The 10,382-nt window shown below is 39.0% G+C and overlaps 1 protein-coding gene across 1 annotated transcript; it reads left to right on the top strand.

Annotated features, from left to right (window-relative positions):
- Positions 1-4,308: 4,308 nt before the first annotated feature.
- On the top strand, positions 4,309-9,359 carry LOC113060482 (mRNA decay activator protein ZFP36L1-like). The gene is made up of 2 exons (XM_026229415.1): positions 4,309-4,479; positions 5,812-9,359. Exons 1-2 carry the CDS (start codon positions 4,423-4,425, stop codon positions 6,874-6,876), a joined length of 1,122 nt encoding a protein of 373 aa, XP_026085200.1. The 5' UTR covers positions 4,309-4,422; the 3' UTR covers positions 6,877-9,359.
- The last annotated feature ends 1,023 nt before the right edge of the window (positions 9,360-10,382 follow it).

Here is a 10,382-nt window from a genome sequence, read left to right on the forward strand (position 1 = left end):
AAAAATATATATAAAACAATTTAATTTATCAATGAGTAGTTGTGGTGAAAACAGTCAACATAAAGAAATCAAAAATACTATCAACTTTTTCATATAAGGATAACAATTTACATTTTTATTAGTATAAATACCAGATGTTAAAAACAAACAAACATAAATAAATCAAAAACTTAGCCATATCCAATATCTAGACTCAAAATATCACAGACCATTGGGTTCTGCTATTTTGGCTAGTGAGCAACCAACTAGTAACTAATCAAAACACCCTAGCAACTGTGACGGCTGGTGAAAAGACAGTCCGGAAACAATAGCGAGTTAACAAGATTTAATGAGATGATGAGATATAGTACAAAGACACACAAAGACGATGAGGCGGTAACACTCCAGGGAGACGATGGACGGTGAGAAATCCAGACGGTAGTGGAGTGTAGGTGAGGAGTCCGGGTCTTGACGGCGTGAGGCAGCAGGAGACGCAGAACACACAGAATTCACCACAAAGTGTAAACAACCCGAGATAATCACAGCCTAAAAAATTCATAATCTAGGTTTTTCTTCTGTGCATGATCGTGCATTTCTTATGGTGATTGCAATACACTGGAATAAACTTATAAGAAATGTATTTAATTTTATTACACAAAACAGTTTAGACCACTTGTTGTTTTTTCAGAGAAAGCAGAACATGAAACAATGCATATATAACATGTTAAAAATAATAATTATTATTTCCAGCTTGCTTCCCGTTTGTGTCCAAGATTTTCCTCAAGAATATGCAGAAGCAGAAGCAGTATTTTTTCTGTGTGGAGCAATTTCTTGTGTGAGACAGGGAAGAGTGTCTTCATTCTTGGCCTTGTTTGTTGTCTGGCCCTGCACTGGACACATGGGCCGTGTAACTCTAGTCCAGTTGTGACCACACAGGAGAGGTTCTGTGCAGAGGGGGTCGGCTCCAGAATGGAGACAGATGGACGGAGGGCAGTTCTCACAGAGAATGGCCTCCACTGTTCCCGTGCTGGCCGCTGCTTACAGATATCATTGATTTTGACCACGCTGAGTGAAGAGCTCGCTAATATCTCATTTCAGCACTGTCCTTCAGCATGACCATGTCACCTGTTCGGAGGTCAGGTCTACAGAACACCTCGACTGGGTGAATCCAATTACAGCCCGGGCCTTTTTTTCCTGATTATGTAGGGGTAAATGACATTTTTATATTTTCAGAGTTGGCTCTCATTCTTGTGAATGAATATTATACTATCAACAGGTTTTTCTGTTCAATGGAGTTCAGGGTTAGATGTTTCTGTTATACAAGAAAGACAGAAGAAAAATAGCAATGCACTTCATTATTAATAATATTAATAATAATGATAATAAAATCAGATGCCCAAATACAGTCAATAACAACAGTGACTGTGGAAAAGTACATAAAAACAATGCAAGCTGTTATCAAATCCAAAAGTTTTTTGGTTATTATGTGTGAATAAAGACTATTTGGTTGTTTCATTTTGTTATTTGCCTAATAAATAACAATAAAAAGTGTTTGATAGATTCCTAAAATATTTGTGTATTCTTTTTATTATGGAAGGTGGTCTAATAAATTTAAGCAAATACAAATTTATTCTACTTTCTATCGTGCATCTGTAAAAAAAAAAAAAAAAAAAAAAAAAAAAAGCTTTACTATTCTCTGTTTTTCTTGTAAAACAATACATTTGAAAATGTATTCCCATCATTGTGACTAAAAATAGTCTTCAGTAATCATAAATGTTACTTTCGGGCACAGGGTAAGATAAATCATGATTATTACAGTGATGATGTTTTTCTTACTGACCCTGCTCGGTAAGAATGACTCAGATTGGGGAGTCCACCCTTCCTCATGATGAACAGGACAGGAAACCTGGTCAGACAGGAAAATGACCCCTGACATTTCACATGCTAAACTCAAGATAGGAAATTCTATTTCAATAATCATATTTTCATCACTTCACTATTTCCAGTCTTCAAACCCGGACACTCTTCCCCAACAAACTCCTCTACCCAACTACAGTGCATTTATCTTTGTGGCAATATTCTGTTTCCAACTTCTTCAGTTCTTTGCTCCAACTCTGCAAAAAGAGCGGAAAGGAGGAGTAAACAAATCATAAACAATAGCATAACAACTTAAAGCTAATGTCATAATCTTTAAGCCAGTGGACTATTGCTATTCCCATAGTGTAGGGGTCAAAGAGAAACCCATAAACTTCACTTGTTTATATTTTCGAGTTAAAAAGCAGGCATCTTTTCAGCGTCACTTTCAACTCTAATCAACAGTCTTGACCCTTGAGGAAACTCATTGCACAGCTGGAGCCCTGTATAAAAAGGAGAGGGGGCGACAGCTGCTTTGTAGAGGAGTTGCATGAGAACAACATGACTAGAGAGATCTAGTGGTGCACCACTTACAATTCTGTGGCAAAGCTTTTATGGACAATTATTTTTCCCCCATTTCAATTGTGCTTAGCCTTTAAAACACTCGCCTTGAGTGGCCTATAAAAAATAAAAAATAATAACCAAATAAATATATACAACAGGGACACCAGAAACTTAAATTCTGAGCTACAGTAAAAGGCAAGTAAACAGATCTCGAATGGAAGAAAAAATATATTCGTCTGAGGGATAATAAGTCTGTCAGCTGTGGATGTCAAAGTAAAAAACTAAAACTGACTGAGCTCAGTTGGACCAGTAGGGCGGTTCCCACAGCACATAAATAACTCTTGGAATCTCACAAGTTCCCCCTACATACTTAGAGATTAGACTGCAAAATAATCCTGTAAGAGATAATTCATTCTTTACCTCTTATTACCACTTCAAACAAAGAGCCAAGGGAAGAGATGGAGTCTGTGAAGCACGGATTGAATTGAAGTGCTCCCTCTAGAGGCCACCCTGCGCAAACTCTCTGAACACACACAGCCATTACAATTCATTTGCATGACATGTGACAAACAAATGATACTGTACGTTTGAATAATCAATTACGACATAATAATTTGAGATAAAATATACTCTTGGCTTTGTATGAGTGAAAATAATTTATTTTATCTTAGGCTATAAGTATTGAGAGTTGAAAGCACTTTGAAATGTAAACTCTACTGCTCTGTCAACCTTGGGTTTTGGCTCTCTTACACCCTGGGGGTTGACTGCGCTGTACCACAGAACTTGTTAAACTCCTCCTTGCATGTGTTTGTCATCCTCATAATTCTTAAACTGAATTAATAATCTCAGCATAGAGTATATGTGTGCAAGTGCCTCACATCTCACCTACAGTCCTCATGTTAAAAGCACCATTAAAGTGTGGAGAGAGAAAAAAAAAGGTTTTTATAAAAACTTCCACCTCTGGCTGAGAGGAGGTGGAGAGGAGGGGGGTGTTATGACCCCATCCTCTCCTCCGCCCAACACAGCCAAGAGCAATGTAGCGCTGTAGCAAATATACCCAGAAAAACTGCTCCCTCCTCCACCATTTCCTGAAAAAACTTTAGTCCAAAGTGGTGCTGTGTTCTTCCTCAGCTGTAACACAAATACAGAATGACTCAGTGTAGAGAGAGAGAGAGAGAGAGAGAGAGAGAGAGCAGTTCTTGCCCTGTCATGGATTGTTGAGGTGGGCTGTGGGAGGGGGTCCTGGGTTGTGTGTATTTGAAGTTGTAGGAGCTTTTTATCACCATTTCATTGAATATAAAGACTATTGATTAATACATTTTGAGTAAAAAAAAAAGTCTTTGTGTAGAACTAACATACCACCACCCTCCTGAGGTAACAAGAGTCTGCAAGGATTTGTGGATCAGTAAAATTTACAAGAAAATAAACACCAACACTATCCAATTAGGTTTAAATTAAAACAACAAAAATTTAAATGCTCACAATGAAATAAGGGTGTTGGTAAAGGGTATTACGTAAAATTAACGAACACTCAGTACAACACTCTACTTGTCATTCATTTTACATTTAAGTGATAAGTTGTTGATTTCCGAAATAATTCGCAGCAAAAAAAAAAAATAATAAATAAGTAAAAAAAAAAAAAAAAAAACACTGAGTTACATAGCGTTTTTGTTGCAAAGCTCTACGCAAACTCAACCTGTCTAACATCAGTCTCAGAGACAACTGAACACAAGCTCGCTGATTTGCCTATGAGCGTGCACGAGAGCTCTGGTAAACTTTATACTGCTTTGCACTTCTGAGCGAGAGAGAAGCCAAAACTTCAAACCTTGAAGAAAAAAAAAAGTAAGAGAGAAACGCCCATGTGAAGCGACGTCTCGTGGCCCCTCCTGCATTTGGGTTAAAAGGAAATGCAAACCGAGGGGGTTTCTTATAGGGCAGCACAAGTTTACACAAGCAGGACCTGACTTGTTATAATTTACAGTATCCGATTCTTCTCGCTGTGTTTGATTTACCCTCGATTGGAAGATGACCACAGCCGTGGTGTCGCCTTTCTTCGACTTTAGCGAAGTGATCAACAACAAGGTGAGGAACAAGGTTTTAAGCTTGATCTGTTTGTGTTGTGGAATGTGAACGATTAGACTTCCATTCTAGGTTTGAATGGGCGATTATTATTTTTTTTAGCTGTATTGCAACAATAACTAAATTGCAACTGTTTTTACCTCTCTTGAGTCATCTTTAAAATTCTAATCCAGCAATAAAGTAGGACTAGACGCTTGCAGCCAGTAAAGTTCCCTGCTTCGCTTGTTCTGGAGAATCCATGGCTGTGATTTCACAACGTGTGTAGGAAGATGATGCATAATCCGTTCATGGACATTTTTAATCAAGATTTTAAGTTAAAAGTTATATGAAGGAAAAGTGTATATCTTGGATTCTATGGCTACTTGCAATTAATTTGAATTTAATCACAATCTTAATCACTCTCCAATCCTTCCTTCAAAATAATGTAGTGTGATTCATTAAACGTACATATTTTTTTTTTAATAAGCTAACTTCATTTTAATTAAGAGACTGCATGCTTAACAATTGTCAATATTTTGACATGGTATATCACACCTCAGTGCACATCAGCTTCCCACAATTATTTCATATCAACTACCCATGTATGTATGTATGTGTCACGTAGCTTTCTTTTGAACTTTGAAGGTTGGAGCAACCGGTTTCAGATATAGCAAGCTTAACAAAATCCTTTTTTGGATTGACCTGTCTGGGTGTAAACTTGAATGGTGGATGAATCTGTCAGGGCTGTCCCGTGATTTCATTGAATTAAACTGACGGAGAGGAGTGACTAAGAAAACCAGTAAGTCTAGCTGGTTTTTAGATATGAGTCATTAACCCATAACTGTTGGCAGAGATCGTTTGTCTGTGGAGTTAATGTTTTTCTGTGGTGTGTAGAATAACATTTCAAATTTGATTATGTATACATCTCCATCCAGCTGTTTAGGAATTAGTTATGTCTGTTTTTAGTTATATTACTTTATTCTGTTTAGTACTGCGATATATTTCCTTATGAAAAACTTTAAGCAACATGATCTAGTTTGATAATGCTGATTCTGACTTGTTAATGTTGTCAGACGTGGTCATCAATGTCCACAGGTTTGCAGGCAGACATAGTCTCACATCTGATACAGTACGAGTTGGGATATTACTCGTATCAGACACGTGCAGCAGTCTTTGCTGTTCTAAAGCAGTCAAGCGTTCCATTGGTGGGCATCAAGCCAAACGAACAGTTGTTTAGGCCTGTATTACTCATGGGCTTAACAGTGCAAAACAGTTAAGACTTGCCAACCACTTTGCGGCTTTCAGCAACTGAATTTAATGCCGTCATTGTTCTTTTTTTGTCTTTTTCTTTTGTAGAACAAAATGCTGAACTACAATAATAACATCCTCAGTACTCCACACCCTGTCTCTGTCCCTTGCACGGGGCCAAGTCTGCCCATCTCCAACCCCACTGGGTGCCTGCTGGACAGGAAGGCTGTGGGGACACCCTCAACTATTGGGGTTTACCAGCGCCGGCACTCTGTCACTTCAGCTAACACCAAACTCAACCAAAACCAGTTCTTGAACTTTGCTAACGCAGATCCATCCTTTCTCTGCTCGGAGACTGGAACGACCGGCAGCAGCAACAAAGAGAACCGACTTCGAGACCGCTCTTTCTCGGAGACGGGGGATCGCCTGCTACAGAAGTGTTCGGGCCCTGGAGGCCCCAACAGCCAGGTCAACTCGAGCCGTTACAAGACAGAGCTATGCAGGCCATTCGAGGAGAACGGCGCCTGCAAGTACGGAGACAAGTGCCAGTTTGCCCATGGCATTCATGAGTTGCGCAGCCTAAGCCGCCATCCTAAGTACAAGACAGAGCTCTGCCGCACATTCCACACCATTGGCTTCTGCCCCTATGGCCCACGCTGCCACTTCATCCACAATGCGGAAGAGCGCCGTGGACCTCCTCCAACCTCATCCCCCCTTTCATCCTCCAATAAAATGGAGAGGCCGCGGCTGCAACACAGCTACAGCTTTGCAGGGTTCCCCAGCTCTGGAGGCTTGAGGGACAGCCCCTGCTCCGTCACCCCTCCACCTATATTTTCCCCAGACGATCTGCCCGAGTGGCCTAGCAGTAACCCCTTTACATATTCCAGCCAGGAGCTGGCAAACCTCTTCAGCCCCAGTCTGGGCAATGCACCTTTATCCTGCTCCGACCCTTCCACCCAGGCCCCATCTTCCCCAACGACCCCTTACTACTTCAGGGCCATGTCCGAGTCTCCCCAACTCTACGAGTCTCCATCCAGTCAGCCAGACTCGCTTTCTGACCAAGAGGGCTACCAGAGCAGCTCAAGCGGAAGTCTGAGCGGCTCCGAATCTCCCACCCTGGACACCACCCGCCGACTGCCCATCTTCAGCAGGCTTTCCATCTCTGATGACTAAAGCACATTGAGCCAGACCCCGTCCCCCTTTCCACTGCATGCAGCAGTCTTGGGCAGAGAGGATGAGACGCTAGCACTCCCTCTACCTCTCACCATTTCTCTGGCACCCTAGAAGCCGTAGACTTCCCTCCTTGTATCACCTCCGCTCTGAAACCGATGCAGTGAATTAAGGGATCTTTCTCTTTTTTGAAGACTCTTTTTAACCAGAACAAGCTAAAACTCTCCCGGCCTCAAGGCTCTTCTGTTTTCCGTGCCTCATCTTGCAGAGCCCCTGCTATGTTTTTGGTGTGACTGTGCCAAACACGCAGAGTAGGAAGTGGATTAGCGAAATGCTAATCGTGAGCGGTATGAGACCGTTGTGCCAGGTGCCACAGCTGCAGTCAAGTGTAGCGGAGCCGGTGGCACGGTTATGGGAGAGATCTGTGCCCACCCCCCTCACAAATTACCACTCTTCTCAAGGACACTCTTTCATAACTAACTAAAGCTCAAAAGTGTCATGCTAAGACCTTTCACAACTGTCTTTGTAGACCGGCTTAAAGCAAAAATGGGAAAAGAATAAGAAAAAAAAAAGACAAGTGCCTGTGGTTAAGTGTTGGGGTCAAGGGACCACTGTTTCTTTTATCTTTATTGTGTTTTTGTTTGCTCCTCGTGGCCTGATTATGTAGCTCTGGTTTTGAGTGTGTGCTCTCCCTCCCTTGAAACTGCAGATTACACCAGTCTGCAGGAAGAACTTCGCTCATAAGAGTTGAATGAAAATGGAGCTCTGGAATATTTTGGGCACATTCAAATATTCAGTCCGGTGCTGTGTGCTCTGTGTCTCGTCTACAGCCAGCACGAAGCCCGAGACGGGATGTCTCCACTCGAAACATGAACAATTCCTTAAAAGTTTTTTGTTGTTGTTGTTGATGTAAGTGCCCCTTTTCCCCATTAGTCGCTGGTTCCTTAAAGTTTGTTGGGAAGGGAATCTTGTTCTTAAACCTTAGAGACAAACTCTTTCTTCTGTCCCACCTCAAAACGCCACCTTCTCTCGGACCAATCAGCAAACAGAGGGAGAATTCCATCATTCCCAAGGTGCTGTGATGCCCTGCAGCTTCACTATAGTTCTTTTTTTCTTTTTCTTTTTTTCTCGTAGATTCTTCTCAGAGGAGCACCTTGTGATTTCATCATCTTTCCATCTCTTGGTTTTGATTTTTATTATGGTCATTGTTTATTATTATTATTATTATTATTATTATTATGGTTATATTATTGTTGTTTGAAAACCTTTCAGAACCGAAGGGTTTGCTTGTCACTGCTTATTTAACTTATCAAAACATATTTATTGGTGATCATATGCATTTTTTTTTTTTGGTTAATTTTGTTTGTATTTATCTTGATAATGAAACGATAGAATATATTTTCTTTTATGTTAAATTATGATCTTCTGTATTAATCTTAAGATTGTGAAGACTTGTCAGCTTTCTTTTTTCACAGTTTAATATATTGTACTACAATGACTTTTGTTGGCAACTACACTTAAATGAAACTTAATTTAAAGCAAAAAAAAAAGCAAAAACAAAAAAAAAATCCTCTGCATTTTGATTTATTTATTGTAGATTTATTGTCATTCCCTTTTTTCAAATATTTGACCGCAAAATCAGTGTAACCATACAATAATTCCTCTATAATAAACTCACAGGAGTGTCAGAAGTTATTTTTAAAAATGAAAGGAAAAGAACCCCCACCCCCACCCCTTTTTTTTTTTTTTTTTTGAGTTGAGCTTAGGTTCCACTTGTAGCAAATTATGTGACGGTGAAAAATCTTAATTTTTAAGCATCAAATGGTGAATTTTTGTTGTGAAAAACAAACTTAGAGTACCAATCCAGTTTACTGAATGCCTGAGATAGATTTGATCTATGGAACAAATTATCTTGTTTTAATAAAAAACAAACAAACAAAAAAAGTTGATTAAGATACATAAGTTTAGTGGCCTTAAAATACATGCAACACATTTTAAATACCACCATGAAGTGTTTTTTTTTTTTGTTTTTTTTCAATGTTCGTTACAAAGGTTTAATGATGTTGCAAGTAATAAACCTCCAGTGTTAAAGTAGTTTATTTGGTTGACGGTGGTGGACATGGAAAGGCAGGCAATAATTGTGACCTAATGAGTTGAAGTTCTATTGTCTTTGGACATTTGGAGCTTTTGGCCTATATGTAAAGTGCCTCTTTTACACATTCCATGAGCAAGCGTTCTTTGCCTTAAACAAAGCTAGGATGCTTTTTTTTTAAATGACTTACTGCTTGTATCCTGATTGTCCAAGTTGGTTAACAGTATAGACACAAAGAAAGTATCTGAAGAGTTGAATGTATTTTGTTTTCATATAAACAGCTATTGTTGTTCACTACAGTAATTTTTATGAGTTTATATAAGATTGAGCGCTCTTTTTGTAATGACTGATTGCAGTTAAAACCAATAAAAACCCATATTTTTCAGAAAATAAATGATCTGGAGTGTTGTTTTTAAGCAGTGTTCATCTTGTAGTGGATGCAAGGAGAATGAGGACTTAAGCAATTAAAATGCAATTACACTGAAAGTTCAGTAACCTTATAGTGTTGGGTGTGTGTGTATACTGTACATTAAGGCAGGGAAGATGGTTTTGGCTGCACATGCTACTTAAATGTCTTGAGAATGGTTTGACTGAATTAAACTCGTGACTGACCACTGAGGACGAGAGAACACAAACCATATTCGGTTAGGACCGCAATTTTCACAGAACCCCAATTCTGGATCATTATGGTTTTACTAATCTCTGTGGATCTGGCATCTGTGATCTAGAGGAGGGGAAAAATATTCTGCATACATCAAATATTTTGACCCATGGTCGACTGTTATAAGGTAGTTCCTAGGAATATAGTTCTTGGTAGTCTAGAGAAGGGCTGATGTGGTCTGAAAAAAACCCTACAAAGAGTTGATGTGACATTAGATCTCACAAGTCTATTGTTTCTTTATCTGAAGTGATCCTAAACTTTTCTTTTTCAGGATTTCTGAGGTGTTTGAGCTTTTGTAAAGTAAACCTGACACCATTTCAATACTTTTCAACAAACTCTGTAAATATCTTAAAATAAAACCTATTTCAACACTTAAGTTGGCAGAAATTAAGTTAAAAAAAATATATTAATTCTATTTCATTATAACAAACCACATGGTATTTATTGTAGAAAAGTTCTCAAAGAAAACAAATCCACAAAAGTACCTTTGTGAGGTTTTAAATAATAATAAAAAATTATGGATATACTGTACAAATCTTTTGGACACAATATTTCGTACACTATCTGATTGTCAAACCGCATAAAGAACTACATCTGTGGTTATTTTGCTAGGACACCTGTGTGAACTGGTTTCATCTACTAAAAATAGCATCATTTGTTTATAAATGCCACAACATATTGATGCACTTGGTTACATTCTTATCCTGTGCAAGTGTGTCTTATTTGTCCAAATACTCTCTGGGGCCTTGTACAGTG

This window comes from Carassius auratus, chromosome 42 (genome assembly GCF_003368295.1).
Source record: "Carassius auratus strain Wakin chromosome 42, ASM336829v1, whole genome shotgun sequence".
Lineage (NCBI taxonomy): Eukaryota > Metazoa > Chordata > Actinopteri > Cypriniformes > Cyprinidae > Carassius > Carassius auratus.